The 21,078-nt window shown below is 39.6% G+C and overlaps 1 protein-coding gene across 2 annotated transcripts in view; it reads right to left on the reverse strand.

Annotated features, from left to right (window-relative positions):
• Positions 1-21,078, reverse strand: part of dock1 (dedicator of cytokinesis 1) — a 207,013-nt gene that overhangs the window by 10,999 nt on the left and 174,936 nt on the right. For both annotated transcript variants that reach the window (XM_085170992.1, XM_085170993.1), the window contains exons 39-46: positions 19,892-19,981; positions 18,876-18,980; positions 13,045-13,186; positions 11,138-11,219; positions 9,112-9,196; positions 6,494-6,580; positions 4,952-5,128; positions 2,976-3,059 (exon numbers count right to left, since the gene is read on the reverse strand). In XM_085170992.1, the coding sequence (XP_085027118.1) occupies positions 2,976-3,059; positions 4,952-5,128; positions 6,494-6,580; positions 9,112-9,196; positions 11,138-11,219; positions 13,045-13,186; positions 18,876-18,980; positions 19,892-19,981 (852 nt within the window). The remainder of the gene's footprint in view (positions 1-2,975; positions 3,060-4,951; positions 5,129-6,493; positions 6,581-9,111; positions 9,197-11,137; positions 11,220-13,044; positions 13,187-18,875; positions 18,981-19,891; positions 19,982-21,078) is intronic.

Here is a 21,078-nt window from a genome sequence, read left to right on the forward strand (position 1 = left end):
TTCTGCTCCGATATTGATAAATGACAGTAGCAAAAACAGTGGAAGAGTGTATCTAAACCAACACAGCAGTGTGTAAAACTACAGACTGCTTGCAGAGAAGGTCAGACGAGCTGAGCACAAAGGAGTCACGAGTACAAGAAAATTAGTGGTTATTAAATAGAACATGCACAGTTCAACAGCATGACTTTGCTGTTCTGTGAACACAGAAACTAGACACGAGCGTGTCTAAAATTACATAGAAGCGATACAATACGTCAATATTGAGGCAATACAAATGTACAATTGTGGCCACGTCTGTCCTTTTTTAACCCCCTTATGACAAAAGATAATTTACAGAAGCTTTAAAGGTTGCAAAAATAACCAGGACTATCATGAACCTATAACAGTTTAGTTTTAATAAGAAGCAAACAAGACTGCATTTAGTCATTCATTATGACTGCTTAACCATTAAAGCTTCTGGTTTTATTTTTTGTGTCCCGAATTCACATATTATGCCATCATAATTCCATAAAAACAAGAATTTTTGAACTAAACATCAATCTTTCTCACTGCACTTTGTTTAGTGGGTTTAGCGATTAGAAATCACGCTAGAGCCCCATTTATAAACAGGTAAATGCCAGTATTATCAGCTGACAGCTATAAATGAAATGGCACTGGGGTTTAACCACCCCCCCAAAAAAAACAAAAAACAAAAAACAGAGCCTACTGTTCTTAACTGAACCCTGTCATTCAACTGCTTTCTGATTCACAACAAACAGACTCCTGAGCCACACCCCGCGGTGGTAGGACAGCCATGCTGGCTTCGAGATGCTTGGTATTAAAGCTGCGATGACATATTAAGACCTTTCATGAAGGTCACGCAGGTCTTGGAGACGTACGCAACATTTGGCGAGTCAGACTAATAAGCAGACTCCGCTTTATGTGAGATGAAGCGACCAAAAGAAAAAGGCTTCTGTTAGAGGGTCCTATTAGGAAACAAGCCTGCCATTAAAAGATGATGTTTTTATGCTTGTGAATACAATGTTGATGCCCTGGTGAAAATTCCCCTGATCGTTTAGCTCCCCATAAACAGACTGAACGATGTAGAAGTGAGGCGTTTCAGGAACTAATTTAGGCATCTTTCCAGAGCCAATTATAAACATAAACATTTCTAAAAACCCCTACTTCGTACTTGCCAGGGAGTTGCTGTTGTTGTTTTTTTACAACACCTATTTTCCTGATTTCCACTTGCTCATTTCTCTCTAATTACTAAATGAGGACAATGGGTATTTCAGGATAGCAGTGCACAACGGCTCATTTCTACCCGTTTAGTTTACTCATTGGAGCCGGCTCGCCTTCATTTGTCTCATTTAGATGGATTCAAAACACAAGATAAACAAGCCTGCAGTCTCTGGCAAAGAGACAGCTGACACCAATTCAAATCTGCCTTAGTGATCGCTCTAAAGTTTGTTGTGGGTCTGTTTGGCATAGGCTTTCCTCTATGGCATGTCTGCATTATGATTACACCAAATAACCTCGAAATAATTTGAAACAATGATTTTAAGGACACTTTTCGAAATGGCTCCTTATATGAGTAGTACCCTGGAAATAAAAAATAAAAGCCTATGCCACAAAGGTAATCACACCAAGATTACTGCTTGCTGCCATTGCTTCATGATAAGTATAAAAATAACTGATAGGTCTTAGAGATGAAATCCAGCTGCTTGCTCCAACCCTGTCACGTATAACGTCTTTGTGATATGCACAACGTTCCAGGAGTGATGAAGCAGCAACATGCTTATTTGTAGGTAACCTGCCGCTGCTGTGTCAACCTCTACTTCAGTCAGCGATTTCCTACAGATCCCCACGTACGCGCCGCTTGTATGTCTACGACAATGATGATGGAAAAGTAGGCACACGTGGAAAATTGTATTATACCTGTATCTATACAGCAAAACAATTATGTGAGCAGCATCATCAGTGTCAGACGCGAGGTACGAATACAAGATACATTCTTCTGTGTGAATCACCGAACCATGTAAAGTCGAAAGGCGCAACAAAAACAAAAGAGCGTTACTTTTCAGAGTTGGCAAAGTTCCACCAAAGATGCGGAGCACAAAGTCGACCTATTTTACAAACAACTGAGTGAGGTACAACTTTAGGAAATTAAATGATCTTTCTCTTTTCTTGGAGTGAAGAATAAGAAGCAGACTTTTCTTGTATCTGTTCAGATCCTGGGTGAACCATAAGGCAGGAAACCACAACTTCTTGAGTATTAAAGTAACCCACAGTTCAGATCCAGAGAGTTATGCTCTATTAAACAGGATGTTGCTTTCCAGCGGTCCTCGTATGCATTTCTTGCCTGCTGCATGTGCATCTTGTTCAGTGTTGCAGTGATGCTCACAGAGGCTCACATTTCCCCTGTTTGCAAGAGTTACTGCACTGAAAACTACCGCTACTGCACAAACAATAATGTATGTTCAGCTGTAAGTTTCACACGGATTCATTTTTATTTTTTATGTATAATCACTTTAATGAAGTTTCACACATAAATGCAATTTTACTTTAAATTTCAAAATCACACAGCGTAATGTCTGGAAGGCTGTAGATGGTGGTGCAAGGTTTTAACATTTCTGGTGTTGATTCCATTAATAAACTTCTCTAATAATTTTAACCATAGTGACTTGCCCAAAGCAAATGAATGCAAACCAGTGCCAATGATGTTAAAAGACCGAGTGGGATGAATGCACATTTTCATGCCTCCCAAACTCCTTCACACCATCTAATCCATACTCAGCATTTTGACTGCCTGTCGGCCATGTCTTCCTATGCTCTTTACTTGTGCTATGGAAAAAGAATGCAAAGAATGTAACATCGTTTAAAGTAAATAATTTCAAACAAACTGGCAAAAGCACTGTTCCCTGAATCCTGGACCCTTATAATGCTTTGCCATTTTCACCTACGTGTCCCATGACTCTTCAGTGCTATGGTCTTACCTGCCAGGCGATGAGGTCCTTTAGTTTCTCTATCTTTTCAAGGTCCCCTGGATGCTCCTGGATGTACTTGTCATTGAAAAAGGCCTGAAGAAAAAAAAAGATGGCAGACAGAAAAACACTGGAGTAAGTATGACTGTATAGAAAGGAGGAAAACCTGGAGGAAAGTTAGGTAAAGGTAAAAATGTAAAGATGTTTGCGATATAAATAAAAAGACAAATGGGAGGAAATAAAGATGAAACAAGGGTGAAGCACTGGGAAGGTCTGTTAAGATGTGAAAAATGTAGTCAAGACAACCATCTCTCATCCACTGCTCGCACTATTTCACTGAGACGAAGGAGTGACCTGAGGGCAAAGAATTCCCATTGCTTCTCCTCTGACTCAGAAGGCACCCTCAAGACCGGTATAACTCTATTTCAGGTAGAGAACCCAATAGGCTATCGCTTTTTAAAATAATCAAAAGGGTAAAAGGGTTGTGTTAAAAAAAAAACACAGAAAAAAGACCACATGAGCCACTATAGTATTTGGATTACACGTGAAAAATGATGAAAAACAGGATACAGTGAAGACTGAGTTGGGCTTTTGGAAAAGGAAAAAATAATGGATTTATTATGACCTAAGAGGAACATGATATAGAGAAAAAGGTATAAAACATTAACCATCATAGTGATAGGGATTCAAGAATTTGCAGCAAGCATACGATGATAAGAAGTAGGAAGAAGTAGAGATGCGCTAATTGCAATTTTCTGATTCCGACTTTTATTTTTCAATTCAGATCAGGAAAAAATAGTTTAAGCTTTAGAATTTAGGCAACAAGTTACAGGATGTTCAGTCACTTAAACTGCATTAATGCCGTGCTCTTACTGAGGCTGCTGGCTTGTTGCTGGCTCTGTACTCTGGACAGCTTTAGCCACTTAGCCTTTGCTGACTTCTTAAAAATGTCAGTGCTCATCTGGGTTAGGGTGATTTAAGTGTCTGATTAAGTTTGTTGTTATGAATGTTTTTGTGGTGGCCCACATGTAGTTTATCTTGGCACTCGGAGACGACCAGCAAGGGGCAGCGAGTGATGCTAAACGGACCAGTTACTAATCAGATATATATCAGGCTAACTGGGCAGTCACTGGTCTGGAAATGAGTGGGTTTTGGTACTTGGATGGCTGATAGGTGCATCTCTAATAATAACACCCAATTCACATCATGTAATATAACCTGGGAATTAATGGGTTTTTATTTGAATGAGTTTAAAACATGCTTTGATGATCTTAGAGATAATTTAAAGACACTGAGTACCTTTTTATCCTTAACATGTACTGTATGCAAAAGTATATACTATAAGCAACAATAAATAACATAGGCATTACTCTTGTTTCGTTTTCAGAAAATGTTTTTCTTTTTTGGAAAATGTGTAAGATGATTCTGTGATGATGATGATGATCATAAGACATGTCTATTAGAATTCTTTATGGCAGTTACAAAGCTAGAGAAGTGGACGCTTAGCTCAGCTTACGACAAAGAAGGAAAATGGGGAAACTGTTAGCTTAGCTTGTTCAAAATATAAAAATACCTGACTAGCACTGGTGTGTAAAACTGTAGGCTAATGAAAAAAATAAGTGCTTTGCCTCTCAGTGTATGAATCTTATATATCATGCCCCTGCTTCTGTGTATTGAACTGTCTCAAGGTCATCTTAGGGTCATCTTTAGTCATGTCTGCTCTGGTAGGCTCCTGCCAATCTTGCCCAGAGAGATAAAGAGGCATCATTTATTTCAACTTTACAACACCTAAGGCTAGAAACCAAGTCTTAAGGTTGTGCACTGGCCCTATAGATTTGAGTCTCCTGGTTCTAGCTTTATGTTTAACAAACCTTCACGGTAAAATAAAGCTTCATGAATTGTGGAAACGTTCAAATTAAAGATTTGGACATGAATGTGTAAAAGTTAAGATGATTTAGAGACATCCAGAACTATTTTCATTCGTCTACCTTCTCGTAGTTGGTAAAACCTCCCATGACAGCTGGGTCCACAATCCCATTCAACAGCATGGAGAGCGGGTTGATGGGAAGGTTGGGATCATTGAGATGCCTCTGTACCATGCTGCTGATCTTCTCATTGGTCTGCTGCATTGTTTCAATAGCATTTTCCAATGGACTGATCTCCTCCTGCGTAGCACAGAAGTTAAAGGTGATATCAGATATTCACAGCGCTTATTCGCCTGTTTCAGTGCAAATACACATACTGTACACTGCTTTCATCCCTGCGATTGCAACAATCAAAGGGAAACATTTTATGTTACGAAATACAGAAAGGTTATAAGAAGATAGGCTGAGGATTGCTTAACTACACACATAAATCAAACAGAAACAATGAATAATTTTTGATCACCGTGCCCATATACGAACCTGGAACTGTCAAACGAAGATGGATAGTGTGTTCGTGTACCAGAACTTCAAATCCCATGCCAACAAAAAAAAACAGACTAGCAATTTAGAGGAAAAGATGAATGAAGTACTTGGAACTGTTGTCATTCATTTCACTACGGTGTGAAAGCTAATTTCGACACAATCTATTTAACTCCACATAGGGGCAATCTCATCTCTTGGATGGATGAAAAAAATCACTTCATTGTATTAAGAGTTTAGAGAAAACATGCATGGACTGTTAAGTAAATGTCAGAATTAGACCCAAGCCAAAAAAGTAAAGATGTTGTACAAGCGAGACAAATCTCCAATCTGCTCCGGTATGTCTCAGGCCAGCTCGATAAAAAGAATCGTCAGATGGAAGGATTAGGCCTGGTGAATCTCAGCCCAGTCATTAAGCTTTAAATAGAGAGTCTGACCTCAGGGACCTTGCCTCTCCCTGGCTCATCTGGAGGTCAAGCTGCTCCTGACAGTAAATTCTAACTCTGCCTGAAGGAAGAGGTGTCCGCTCCGAATTAGTGTGACAATGGAGAGTAAAACTCTGCTACATGGACTCAGGTGTTTGTGAGGTAAAGGAAGGCTAATCGCACTAAGTAGTGCATTTGCTTTGGGACAAACTAAAAACACATGAAAAAAAAAGCCAGTCTGGACTCTTAATTGACACCATAATCTGCCCTTGTGCTCATGACTTATACGGTGCACTTTTTTCCCCCGCACTCGGGGATGAGCATTTAAAAAAAAATTAAAAGATCACTGATAAAGTAATTACATTTCGATAAAGCTTCAGTCAACACTTCTGCTGTTGTCTGAAGGGTTTTCAATACTGTAATCCAGGTAATTGTACAAAAAGTGAAAGGAGAGCAAAGCCTGAACTGTCCTCCAGTTATATTTGTGCTGTGTAGCAATTTTCAGTAGAAACAGGAGTGCCTGGTGAATCAATGTGGGCCATCTGGCAGAGAGAGAACGTGCCCTGTCGTTAGCCCGGGGAGTGGCACCCCTGCGTCTATACTGCTTAAGTGGACAAATCACATTGATTGTCTTTAAGCAAGCCTGCAGATCCTCATCTGATTAGGAGCCTTGCTTGGCAAACAAGCCCTTCATACTCACAGTGGAGACTGACTTGACTTCAAACCAGCGCAGGATGCCAGGAAGTTTGTACGCTGTAGAGTACGTGGTTCTCTCAATCCACATGTTCTGCAGACACAAAGACAGACACAAAATTGGAACACAGTTCAAATCAAGATAATGTGGCTCTTTAAACAGATCAAGCTGCAGCTGTGCCAAAATGTCGCAATGAAACAAGACTGCTGTTGCATAAATGAGATTTTAGTGACGCAATGAATTTGGTTGTAAGACGGCTCTACTACCTCCCCGTCTGGGTTGGAGCTCATTTGCTCAAGGGCAGTTATTTTATTCGCAACAGAACATAGAAATCAAATATTTATGCTGTCAGTACTAACAGTCACCCTCCTAGTAGATGGTAAGAAATAAGAACAAGGTCACTGGGATTTGAACTTTCTGAGATTTTTAGTAGATTAATCTATGGTATCAATTACAACATCCTACGTCACCTTATTCTCAAATTATTCTCAAACTCGGGTGTTAAGCCTGCCCGCACATTCAACCGGGTGACAATGACAACACCCCACTGTCCACCTTTTTATGGCTGAGGAAAAAACAAAGAAACTCATTTTGTGTTTGACAGCAGTAAGACATTTTTTAAAAAAGGCACAGGGCCAACTGAGGAGATCAGATACTGGATTTTTGGGAGAAGAATGTTCCGGTCCGATATGGATTCTAGCTGCTCAGCAGTACTGGGTTTTCTCTGTCGTAATTTTCCTTTCATGATGCACCAAATGTCTTCAGCTGGCAAAGGTTCAAGGCTTTTCCACTACAAAGCAACACTATTGCAACAGATGCAGTATTGTCTTACTGAAATATGCAAGCCCGTCCCTGAAAAAGACTTGCAGTTACCTTTCTGCACTGACCGTGGTCCACAAAAACACCAATGCAAACCACTAATGCAGGCGTTTCAACTGAGAATCGTGCCTGTTTTAAATGCACCTGAGAGCTTGAAAATCAGACATCCAATAGTGATGTTCAGTCTTGTCATTTGTCCCAGAGATTTGTCCACTTTTTCTCTATCTTTTGATGATATTATGTACTACAGATGATGAGATATTTTGATTTTTTTACAATTTATACATTGATGGGCATTATTCTGTTTTTCAAAAATGTGTAGATGTGTTTGTTTTTTTGCAGATTGGTGAACCTCTCCCCATCTTTACTTCTGAGAAGCTCCGCCTCTTGGGTTTGGGCTTGTGCGATTTGCAAATCAATGCATTCTGTTATTTATTTACAAACACATCAGCCCAACTTTTTTTGGAATTGGAGTTGTAATATGGGATGTGATATGAAATTGGATAGCTTCTAAAGCATCAAATATTTATAATCTCAAATAACGGTACACATTGAGAAAAAGAACTTGCATGGCAGGGATCACCTGCAAGTGAGGTCTGCTCCAAATGTAGTTTCCAGCCTCTTTTTAACAACCAACACATCTGAAAAGAAAACTAATACTTCTATTTAAATACTTAGAGACTGCGTTGTCTTTAAAATCTACTTACTACTCACTCTGGAGCATCTGCAAATGACAAGGATTTGTGTTTATTGACATGCATAATAGATGTGACAGACACAATATGTCAGGCAATAGATATCCATAATCGCTCTGTCAGGACAGAGAAAGTCCAATCAGTCTGACAAGAGAAGCACGTCTAAGATGAGTGAAATTCATCACCCTGTTCTGCTGAAGTGACGCCACAGTAAACACAGAGGAAAGCGTGACTGGCTTTAATTTGTCGTCCTTGTTATTGCTACCTGGTTATTAAGTGCGCACAAAGAATAACTCACTGGATAAACTAAAAAACGACTTGACAGTAATAGTTGCATTTACTAAACTGGAGATAGATCACTGTCAGCGATTTTATTTTGTTTGGATGCTCTTGTTGGCACCACCTTCTCCTGTGTTCAAAGATGAATAAAATCCTCCGTCTATCCCTCCTCTGCGGCGTAAATTCTTCTGCCTATGTAAATTAGCTCTATGTTCTGCGGCGCTATTGATTTTCTGTGCTGAAAATATCTACGCAAGTATACGTGCATCATAAACTTGAAAGATTTCTCAGTCCTACGCCAGTAAATTTCAAGGTGGTGGCCGTGACACAACAGCAACCTGATGAGAACAGGCAAAAATGAAAATCCATTTTCAGCTTGACTCCACTTGCCACATCTCAGCATAAAACACTGACAAGCTTTTTGATCGGGTTCGGAGGCTACTAATCTACCTACTCTAATTTAACCTACTTAAGTACATTATCTTGCAAGTGTGCAACTTGCAAATGGAGCCGAGTCATTTGTTCCTGGGAAATTATTTCATAAATTTACTCGTATTTTTTTCCTGTGTTCCCTCTCTGAATGTGTGTAAATGACAAAGAAAAAAGATTTTTCTTTCTTTGTCAGTATAACTGGAATTCTTTAACAGTTACTGGTTGGTACACATTTTTTAAACCTACCATTTTTACCGCTCCTGTAAACGTAGACTCACATGTTCTACTTTACTCCAGTAACACATAGTCTTTATGTTAATTTTATGTCTGACGTTAACCAAATAAATGGGGAAAAACTAAGTAACAGTAAACAAACAAACAGAAAAAGACAGGAATTACCGCAAACTCATTGTCGGGATCCTTCTCTCCCTTCCTCACCGGCCTGGAATACTGGAATTTATGGACTTCATTTACCGTGTAGAAGCTGGGGAGGGAGAAAAATCAGTACCTGAGTAAATTAAAACTGTTATGGGCAATCCACAGCTTGATTCAAAGGTTGATTGCTTTGCTTCAGGTCAAACACAGGACAAACCGCCTCCCAGGGCAGCGGTGACAGGAATTATTGTGATTTGCATTTGGCTTTTGACTAACTATCCGAGATATGGCCTCATTGTGGGAAATAAATTCATTTTCGGCTCCCACACATAACTGGGAGGCCCTAAAGTTAGCCTGAGATGTCAGACATGCAGATAAGCTGCAGCACACCTGACAGAGGCACATGACTAACAGGGAGGAAATTTGCCAAATCAGGTTAACAGACTTTTCACAGCAGGAAAATGATGGTGTTACATAGTGGCTGTGGATACATGGCTTCCCTTACACAGGCTCATTACTTGCTTTCTTCGGCCCACCTTCATTTGTCTCACTTATTGGCATAAAGAGACATAATCACAGTCTCCTAGGAAAATTAGTACACCATATTGTATTTCCCATTTCCAAAACCACACCATATGGTTCAAAGCGTGCGAACTGGCTTTATTAGCAAATAATTATAAAGAAAATATGAACTGAATCAGTGCCAATCCAGAGCCACAACCCTATAATGATTAAAGAAATGGCGATCAATGTGTGCAGATGGGATGCTTGAACTTTTTCTGTGAAGGACCGATAATCTTTTTGATGAACAGACCACAAAAAAACAAAAAACCCATTTGTGACTACACAGAAAAGCTGGACTCAGGTGCCCCCAACATTTGAGCCTTTTATGTTATACCGAGGACCAGATGTTCCCATCTGTGCTTACTCGCAAAGGGCAGCACGCTGTTTAATGAACATAAGACCTATTCCCAAGTTAGCTGAAAAAGTTCGGCCTTCACTTAAAAAAATGAATCCTCTGAACTTCTGCTTTAATAAACAGATTATTAAAGCAGTTTAAAATCAGCCGTGTTACCCCAATTACGCCTTTTACATGTCTTTAGCTGGCGGGCTAGAATTGATGGAGTAGCATAGTCTGGCAAAGCAAGGTCAGATTGGGCTATGCTTTGCCTGCTGCTGTGACCCTGTGGCTCAAACAGCTCAGTCTCATTGCTATGCACCACTGATCTTTTCACTGAATGAGGGAATAAATGAGAGAAAATGGAGAGAGGGGGACAGAGAGAACAGCACTGCGAGAGTTGAAGAAGTTATAGACTTGGCTGAAAACGCATCATGGAAAGTTTATATGGAGCAATCCTCTGTCAGTCTCTAAACACGGCTGTCTAATCTAGGCCACTTAACAAAGTTACGTATTCTGATCAGATACACTTAGTGAGCAAGACAACAGGGTGCTGAAAAGATCAATGCAGGGGAATGTGACCAGTGCCTTGACTGGGCTTCTGATAAGATCACTGCGCAGGTATATTTGCCTAAAGGCTTTCCCGTGTAAATGTCTTCTTTTAATTATGCCCATTGATGCGTTGGATGGCATACCTAAGTGAATTTGCACAGCTGAGCGATGCAGCACATGGCTGGCGTACAGAATGTGTACAAAGGGGAGCGCGAGGGCCCAATGTTTGCTGTGGCCCTGACGCGCCACACAATGGTATTAATGATGTCAGAGGAAAAATGTTGTACTTGGCAGAGTTGATTACAGCAGATGGCTGCTGAAAGTTAATAATCACTAGAACGACAAGAAGGTCAAGCGCTGTTTGTTCTACAGAGACCCACATTTAAATCAAGATTTAATCACCTTTCTCCACAGCATAAGTCAGAACGCCACATGAAAATGCGAATGCACTTGGACTCGTGTGTCACCACAAGCTCGCTGAACCGTTCGAATGACTGGGGGCAAGTAAACTTGGCTTTGCCAGATTGAAATTAATCTTATGTGACTCTGAGTTATCCACTGTAACTGTGAAGAAGTGAAGAGCAGGGACTTTGTTATTACCTGAGTATTTGCTCAGAGACAGACTTGTTTTGAAACTTGGCAGGCAGGTCGAGAATGGGCTTCACGGTAAAACACTGGATGTCTTAAGCAGAAACATCAAGGAATAAATGAAACTGTTGTACACACATCACTGAAGAGAAGTTACTCAGACGCTGGTGGCGATTCAACATTATAGTTAATACTGCAATAATTTACATTTTGCAGTCTAGCTCTGTTCTAGGACTTCGGGAAGAAACGCCCTCACAGAACACAGCATACATCAATGGCAATCGCTATGCTGTATATCAAGTCAGAAATGATACGAAATGGAGAAGCTGGGGTGGAGGTGGATTTACAAAGCATCTTATAACTGTATGCAGGCTAATGCAGTTTAAACAACAGTGCCCTGAGCTTTCATCTGGCACTGAGGTCAGCTAATCTGTCGCAACTGCTGACTGTGCTTGACAATTTGTTGTAATGTATTGCTACTGGAAAAAAAAGATGACATAGTAATGACAGTAATATTATTAACCTTCTGGATTGACTTGTACAGCCATGTGAAAAAGAACGTTTTCACAGCAGCCCTGTGAAAAGCCAAGTACACCCAAAGCACCTTTAAAAGCAATAACATTTTTTTTCATAAAAAACTATTTTTTTCTGGACTTGAAGTGTTTTCTTCAAGTATTGACTTCATCAGCCTCTCAGACCGTTGTGGAATTTTGTCCCACTCTTCTTTACAACATTACTTAGGCTTATTGAGGTTTGTGGGGATTGCATTGTGCACAGTTCTCTTAAGATCCTGCCTCAACATTTCAATCTATTTATGCCTAGACTTCGGTTGGGCCACTGCAACAACACAATTCTTTTCTTTTTCATAGATTTGCTGCTGTGCTTGGGATATGACCTAATTTTGGCCAAACGTTAGCTGTTGGACAGGTGGCCTGATATTTGACTCTTGAACCCTTTGACGAGTTCAACTAAGAGACTGCAAGGTGTTTGGTTGTTCCCACATGTGGTGCTGTGCATTATAGGTGAACACCTCTAATCTGGTCTTGTCCAAAGGACATTGTTCCACAAGTTTTGTGCAAATGCAACTTTGCAAACCTAAGCCGTGCTGCATGAAAGATTAGAAGTTTTCCTCTGGCAAGAATTCCAAACAAGACACATTTGTTCAGTCTTTTTCTAATTATACTTTCATGAACTTTAACATTTAACATCCTAACTGAGGCTTGTAGTGTCTGAGATGTAGTTCTTGGGATTTTTCAATCTTTTTCCGTGCACTGCAGAGTCTAATCTTGGGGTGAATTTGCGGAGACATCCAGTCTTTGGAAAATTGTAGCATTGTGCTAAAATAGACCTGAATGCTCCAGACCAGGAAACTGCACAAACTTCTGCTTTTACAAAGGTGATCACTCATACCACATATGTTTGATTGACAGCACCTGCCCAGCCATTTCATTTAAATGGAAGCAGTAAGAGTGTACTTAATAATAATAATAATAACGGAAGCATTTATATTCGGGACCCCTCAAAGCGCTTTACAATACCACTATTCATTCACTCTCACATTCATACACTGGTGAAGGCAAGTTACAGTCGTACTGCATAAAGTCATGTCATGTGAAAACGTTACTTTTCACATGACTGTAATGATTCAGTCCAATTTGTCCTTCACTTTAAATGGGGTGACGTCATGAACTGACAGAATGTCCGTGCTTCACTTTGCTTAAAAGCTAAGAAACCTCTTCCTGTGCAAGTATGTAGCCATTCTGTGGAAAAGAAAAATTATATACTCTTATTCTGTGCACTGACATAATTTAATATGGTGGCTGCACAAAAAAAATGAAAAACAACTTTTTGAAAATTACCCCTTAAAGTTAAAAAAATAAGTAAAATAAAGATTTGCTTAGTAAATGTGCTAAGGATACACTGTCCAGAGGAAGACTTTGTGTCTTCGCTGGGTGGTGTCGTTGTCTTCATCTTCTCTGCATTGGGAAACTGTGTCAGGAGACGTGCCTCGAAGTCTTCTCGCCGCTCATACTCCTTCCCGCGGTAAATGAACATTTTGTTCTGAAGGACACAGAAGAAGACACTCAGATCGTAAAAATATCTTCATGAATGCATAATTCGAATTTACATTTGCAATATATATGCATGAGGTCCACTACTTTATGAATATGAATATATATTTAAAGTACACACACTAATAGTACACAAAGAGCATGCAAGACCATGACAAAATGAGAAAAGCACTTTGATTTGCAAATCTACTTTGCCTGGTACTGTCGCTGGGTTCAAATGCATCATCATAATCTCCATTTTAAACATTTGGAAATGCACGTGACAGAAAGTTCTTGCAACCGATTCAGTGATTCGGTTAAGTGAATCCTAGCAAAGATCAGAGTTGGCTAGAGGAGTATTTCTGTTTAACCCAACTGACATACAAATGGCCACTAGCATTTTGCTGTGGGCTCTTTCTAACAATAACCTCTAATGTGGTTGAAACATTGCAATGTTTTTGAAGGCAGACACAGAAAATTTTCCCGTCAGATACTAGTGCAGTAACATGACATGTCATCTTTGCATTATAGCAGTTAAATGTCTTCTGGAAACCATGACGTGGTGCACTGGATAGGAGGCTGAATATGACTTGGTTTATAAGCATAATAAGGAAATTAGACAACAGACAGTTTACAAGTAAGGGTTACACATAGGAATATCAGTCTAGTAATTTCTCTCCCATAAGCCATGGCACAAGAGCTACATGTGTGCTATCTGTTCTCATGCACAGATGGCAGAGAGCACATTTCTGTTTCAGACTTGCGTGAGAGTCTCAATTGTCACGTTAGTTTTTTCCTTATCCTCTCAGTTTCACTGTGCATGTGCAACCCCTCTGAGCAGAATGCTGCAGAAAGCAAAGATTTAAAACTTGACACTGCCCTTACTTAGGCTTCAAGAAAAATAAAAATTAGCGAACCTCGTGAATGACTATCCATAAAAGCCAAAGAATACACACAGTGATACATAGGCACTTTTCATTTATTAGTGAGATGAATTGCAGGGATGATAAACACCTCGGGCACAAAAACTTTACAAAGACAATCCAAGTTGTTTTGTTTTTTTATTTTAATTTGTCATGAGTCTGCATTTCTCTAAAACAGATTAAAATCTGAACGAAGACAGCTAGTCTTTCTCCAGCACTGCATATTGTTTTCTTATTCATAAGAAGACAGCAGATTCGCATTATGCTCGTTGAGCATTCAGGTCGTGTGAACAGTTATCTCAATGTCATAATTCTCCTTTTCATTACCCTCAAACCCACACTGGCTAGTTCTGGAAAAGAAAACCACTTTCAGTGAGATAATGAGTCATACTAAAATGGTCTTTTCTTTCTGGCTAGTGGGTAAAAAGCAATTTCCAACGGTCAAGTGACAAAACAGCAACAGGTCACATAACTTAATGCCATGGACTTTAAATAAAATTCATGTTGTCAGGATTTGAGGTCTTTATGTCATACCCCTCTTTACAAAGAAAAGCCAATGGAAATGGATGGATACTTCCTTTGAATCTACTACATAGATTGGCATATAAACTGATGAAAAGGTCATCTTGTTTTAATCCAAAACAAAAGTAAATTATAAGAGAAGAGTGTACAGAATGCTCCTAGAAATGCATGAGCCATGAACGTGCCTTCAGCTGCTTGAATGTGCTCAGACGTCTGACTGAGGAACATTTTGACTGATAGAACATGACAGCTCATATCAGAGTGTCGCCAAATGTGGAGTCTTAGGATACATATTTCAAACCAACTCTCACACCCTCAACCACTCTATAAGCTGAGCTGTCACAGGAAACTTAATACAAGGATTAAGTAAAATTTAGGACTGATGGGAAGAGAAAGGAGAAAGGAATAAATATGCTTACAGCATGTAAAGTGAGGGAAACAATGGTTAGAGGAAATACTAAGCATTTGAAAGCTGAAACTGCTCCGTAAGGGTTTTTTTTTTTATATAGAAAATAAATATAACAAAAAAAATGAAATGATACAAAGCTTTTTGGAAAAGTAATTTTCAAGGTTAAAAAGACAACTTTGGTTAAATATTCTGGTCTTGATCTTTTTGTACAATAATATAACCATTTATACAATATAGACCTATTGATGAAAACAATCTAAAACCACTCTGATAGTCTTTTGTAGCACACAGCAACTGGGGTCAATGACCTCTGATGTTTTAAAATGTTATCTGTAGCCTTTTACCGCTAGCACCTTAGTTACTAACTATATTAACAACTAATAAATCATAAGCAATTGAATTATGTACTCTTACATAAAATCAATTAGTATGTGGGGGGGAGGTTACAAAATGTCTTCATCGAGGAATTGATTTTTTTTCCCCCTGAGGACACTGCAGTGCTGCAACAAAAAGCAATACGACTGACTGATAATTTGGGGTCCTCCTTATCATATTGTCCAACATTAACACCAGTATAAATTATTACATGACAAAGTGTCATATCATCATTCATATAGCAACACCATATGTTTATGTTCCCTGTCCAGAACTACAATGAGACAAGCCCAGGCATGTCTGAGAGTGAAAGCAGTCTTAGCTGCTGATGACAATTTAATACCTAACAAAGGAGCTCCTTCAACAACATCCAACTTTGCCAAATATATCCAAAAAACTGTTGCTGCCGAAAGGTGGAAACAACAAACTTGTTTTAACGCTTTGCTTTTACCGCAACCAGGCTATTAAGTGGGGAAGAAGGAATACAAACATGGGGGTGGTATCTGGTGGCTGTAGCTCAGGTGGCAGAGCAGGTCAGCCACTAATCAGAAGGTCGGTGGTTCGATCCCAGTCTGCCTCCTGGCTGAATGCCAAATATCCTTGGGCAAGATACTAACCCCATGTTTGCCTACCGTTGGTGGCGCCAGTGTCCGGCAGCCTCGCCTCTGTCAGTGCGCCCCAGGGCAACTGTGGCTACAATGTAGCTTGCCATCGCCAGTGTGTGAATGTGTGTGTGAATGGGTGAATGACTGAATGTAGTGTGAAGCGCTTTGGGGTCCTTAGGGACCAGAAAAGCGCTATACAAATGCAGGCCATTTACCATTTTTACAAACAGCTGGTGGTGTATGACCCAAGAGTAAACAAGACTTGCTAGCTGCACACACTTCACCTGTTCACACCTATTCGTACAATCACATTTTTCTATGCTTAAGTGCTTTCTGGCTAACAATCACACTCCGATGGATCCAATGGAGAGCAACTCATGGTTAGTATCTTGCCCAGGGTTCCCAAAGGAAACGGTTAAAAAAGTACCCAAATACAACATTCTGGGTACAAAATACTTTGTGGTTACATTTGGCTTATGTTGTGTCACTCCATATATTATGTCACTACTTTTGCACTATAATGCTTCTGCTGCTGGCACCTTATGGTATTAGATTCACAATTCAAATTAGGCAGTCTGTCATCAGTGACAGTAGCTCATTGGGAAAGATGGATGGAAAATTGCATTTATTTTGTGTGCAGTAATAAATGCTCTCGCCTGCAAGGTGCACTCATCTATTTTTGATTAGTATTCTTTTCTATATTGACATAAAAATCATTATTGCTCATTTCCTCAACATATTGGGATATAATTTTGAAGCTATCTTGCCAAACAATACAGAAAGCCTTCTTCTATAACTGTATTTATCCATTAGTAAACCTCATCAAATTTCCAATATACCTACACAGAAATCCTTTAATATAATTATTAAGTATTTCAGGATGGGCCCTTATAAGAGAACAATGTCAATGCCATAACAACATTTAAAATGTCATAAATCTTTGGCTTTTTGATGTTTAACAAGTAAAAAAAATTAACGACAGTGGACTAGTAACCATGACCAGCTTGTAAACTATTTTGTATCTAATGTAGTACAAAGAATGCTCCACTTTTTTAAAAAAAAAAAAAAAAAGAGGGAAGAATACAAATGTAAATTAAGTGTTGGTTTTTATATATATACCATCTCTGGTTATTTCAGGTAAGGGCAAACATATGAAAAAAGAATAAAACAGAGAAAGAAATAAGAGCTCCAAGCTATCCTCAAAGGTTCTTTAAAGAGCCTGTTAGATTAGGCCAGTGCAGCTTGCCCTGTCTATAATGGAGTTTCTGCCCTACCAGATGAAAGGGGTTAGACGGGGGTGGGGGCTGCTGCGGAGATCGGAAAGTAGCCAAAGCCCTTAAGAAATGGCCGTTCTTCATAATAGAATGAAAAGGGTATGATCAGGGATCACAGTTCTTAAAATTAGAGTTTTATATCATCTTATTCCACGAGGACTTTTATGCTATTTAGTGGCTGATTGTACAATAAAATGACCTTCAGTAAGATGCCAGATGACAGTCTGAAAAACAGCCGTAACAGGTCATACATTAAAAGCAAATTTAATCAGAACTGTTATTTTTCTTCTTGCTAAAAAAAATCTCAGGCCTAACATTAAGCTCACTGTGACACAGCAACACAGAAAAATGATCTAATATAGATTATATTTAAAATGGAAAAAAAAAGAAAAAGACAAAACACATCATTGAGCAAGTGACATGAAATAGAGGGCAGATATGCACCCAGCAGCACCTCAGACACTGTGGCTGAGATATCAAACACCAATTAAACACGTTTTTAATTTCTGATATGCCGTGATCAGATTGGCACAAGGCCAGCCGGGACATTTACAGAGGAAAAAGAGATCAATTCAGGTTAAGCAGCCTGCTTTACTTGGTAGATGTTATAAATAGGCGGCGGATTTTCCATCAGCTCGGAAAAATCAGTGTTCAGTTCTGGTGGTCATTTTAGAAATCAGTGTCTCTCATTGTGGTGCCACCACTTTAAAGAACATTTGCAGCTCCATCTGCTTAAACAAGCTTAGAGCTGAATGCAAGGGGAATGTAACCTGTGATTCAGCAACTGAAAGCAATTTACAATGGGACCAGACAGCCTTTTTCACTCTGTGCTGGGTACATGGTTTTGTTGTGCAGGTGGTGATGGGACACCTTGAGCGGAACTTCACCGGAACACCATCTTCCTGACACTGTGATGCTCGTGTTGTTGGAAAAATGGTGTCCAGCTGTAGTTTGGCAAATGGACTTAAGTGCTTTGCTTGCCGTCTGATCAGTCTTTTGATTACTACAGACAAGATTTTTTTTTGGCTGTTCTTCAAAGCTCTGCAGTTTTTACAACTACTCCTGGCAACAGCAGATGCAGGCAAAGATTTTGAGTGGACCGGCTCACAGTGACTTACACAGGTCTCTTAACACTGAGGAAAAGTGATACATGGTGAATGAAAGCGAGACACACATGCTAGAAGTGGGGGATAGAAACTGATGTATTCATTCATTCTTGCTTTTGTATCTTTCTTAGCTGTCTGCCTTTTTCCAAGAGAAACGTTCCATTTTCCCACACTGAAGGGGATCCACTCAGCGCATAATTCTGATCTACTCCGCAACCCAGACATGGAGCAGCTGCCTATGATTCAGAGTTTGTCTCAGTGAGTGAGTGAGTAAGTTAAAGCCAGACTAGGTGGGGCTTTGAACAAGTGAGCCTCGCCACAACAAAACAATATTCTTGGGAGAGATATGTGTGAAGCACGTATGTACTGAATGCTGAGGCTGAGAACCAAGCAGGCATCGGTAAATCTATTGATCTTTTTTTTTTGACAAGTGCCTCACCCACATTGTGCTTATCCGCCTTGAGTATGTCAGTGTATATACTCACACGTAGGAAGGAGGGGAACCCAGTGCCATAATAGCCTACAGCAAAGTAGTCTGGTTTGGGCCGGATGACCTTCACTATATTCTCATAGAACTGCGCCTGTTTCCGCTGTTGAGAGAATCAAAGATAAATGTAAGACGCAGGGACAGCACGCACATGCATTTTCCTTGCATATTTTACAGATGCAGTTGTGTTTTATCTCAAACTAGTGGTAAATTTCTCCCTTATCCTTTTTTAGTCTCAAGAGATTACAAATTAGACATGCTACAGCATTATTTACATAACCTGTATGTATCTGTGATATATGAGTAACTATAGTCATTATACACAGTGTGCACAGTTATTAGACAATCAGTCCAAAAGAATTCAAAATCTCAAACTTGAATATTTAACTTTCTTTGCTATAAAAATTGGTAACACAAAAAGGAAAATAAAAGGTTTGGCCTTTCCAAAATATTAACCCTTCCTTTTTTAAACATCAGAATAATTTTATAATCTTCCACCTAAAATTGCAAAATAACTCCAAAGGGCTTGTATGATACTTGTGCAATAAAGGGTTAACCCAAGTTTTTAGTGCCCCTTCTTGTCTGTAGCTGTCATGTCTTTGTACTTCTGGACACAGGCTGCAGGTCTTGAATATCCACATTCCTGATGCTCCAGATTTAAATGTTTTATAAAAAAAAGCACTCTGTAGGGCATTTACCTTTTTGTCACTTTCCCTTTTTTGTGAAATGTCTAAAGGTCGGAACTCAATAGCTTTTTTGGAGCACTGTGTTGGCCTGATTGTCAGCCTGATTGGCCCGTTTTCGCTACAATAATAATTATGCCCACATCTCATGTAGCATGTTAATGACAATGCATTCTACCTTGTTGTTAAATATTAGCTAAAATTGATTAAATCCATTAAACATGCATATGCATAAGGTCTGTATAATCCCCTAATAATTTTGCATGCATTGTGATATCAATACAGTTTGCAACTTGAAAGTAAAGCTAACTAACAACATAACATTACTTACCAAGGATGCACTGAGTTGTTCAAAATCAAACATTTCATTCTCGTACTGCTCAGCCAGCTCCTTTCCCAAAATGATTGCCTCCTCCCACATCTAAATGATACATAAATAGTGAAAAAAAATAAGATAAGATAAATAAAAATCAAGCATTCATTCGGTACCGGCTACTCTTTCCCAGACAAAGGTATTACGGTCCTTTTAAAATAAATTAATCCCTTCAACTTGTCACTTTTCCCCCAATTTCTCTGAAATGAAAATCCAGAACCTGTCCTTAGAAGCAGAAAATGTGTCATCATGCATGTTTCCTTGACTCAGTACAGTGAACTGTGTCACAGGTACATGTGAACCACTCAAACATGTTGAAAAGCTTCTAAGTGGGTTCCTGACAGACTAGATTGGACTGAACTGATATAGGGCAGCCTGGAGGTGGACCAAGTCCAGACTGCTATTCACATTAGCCTCCCATCAGTGAGAGCGGTGGTGGCAACACCATCTGGGACTGCTTTCTAGATGACACATCTGACACCCATGGTACTGTCCTCAGTTTAAACTCCACTCTCTCTGGAGTGCTGATGTATTCTTACAGCCACTGTAACACTTACTGATCACTCTGGTGGGTTTGTATGCGCATGTTTGTCCACAGCTCTTTCAAACTGTTGTCTCCCTAGCCACATCTTGCTGAGTGACAGATGGCTGCAGAACCAAAAGTGGCGACTGCACCCCAACACTCATGACACATGCAAAGCTTTGGGACATCATCTTTGAGAAGCTGTGGCTTCAATCCTACTGATTCAGTTCCAGGCTTAGCTTGCAGGTTGAAAAACACTTTTCTTCTTTGGAACAAATAACAGGCAATACACCAAAATAACACAGCAGCTCTGGTCCTATGAAGCTGGAAGATTTTTCTGGCTAAGGCAGACGAGATGGCATTCAAGTCCCTGACATGCTATGAGGGAAAAGGAGAAAAAGGAACAGTGAAGAGAAATATAAAAGAAAAGAGCGTAAGAGCTACATTGTGTGTTCGGATACATGCCTTCATCCATAAGAGCAGAAACTAAAAACAGGGGATTATCACTGTATCAGTGCCTGTTCTGCAGAAACAGCACATTAAACTTCCATTCAGTCTTAAAAACCTGCCTTTTCAAGCCAGGAAGGCTTTTTAGCTGAGACGACAACATCTAAAAATAGCA

The sequence above is a fragment of the Neolamprologus multifasciatus genome, chromosome 8 (assembly GCF_963576455.1).
Source record: "Neolamprologus multifasciatus chromosome 8, fNeoMul1.2, whole genome shotgun sequence".
Classification (NCBI taxonomy): Eukaryota; Metazoa; Chordata; class Actinopteri; order Cichliformes; family Cichlidae; genus Neolamprologus; species Neolamprologus multifasciatus.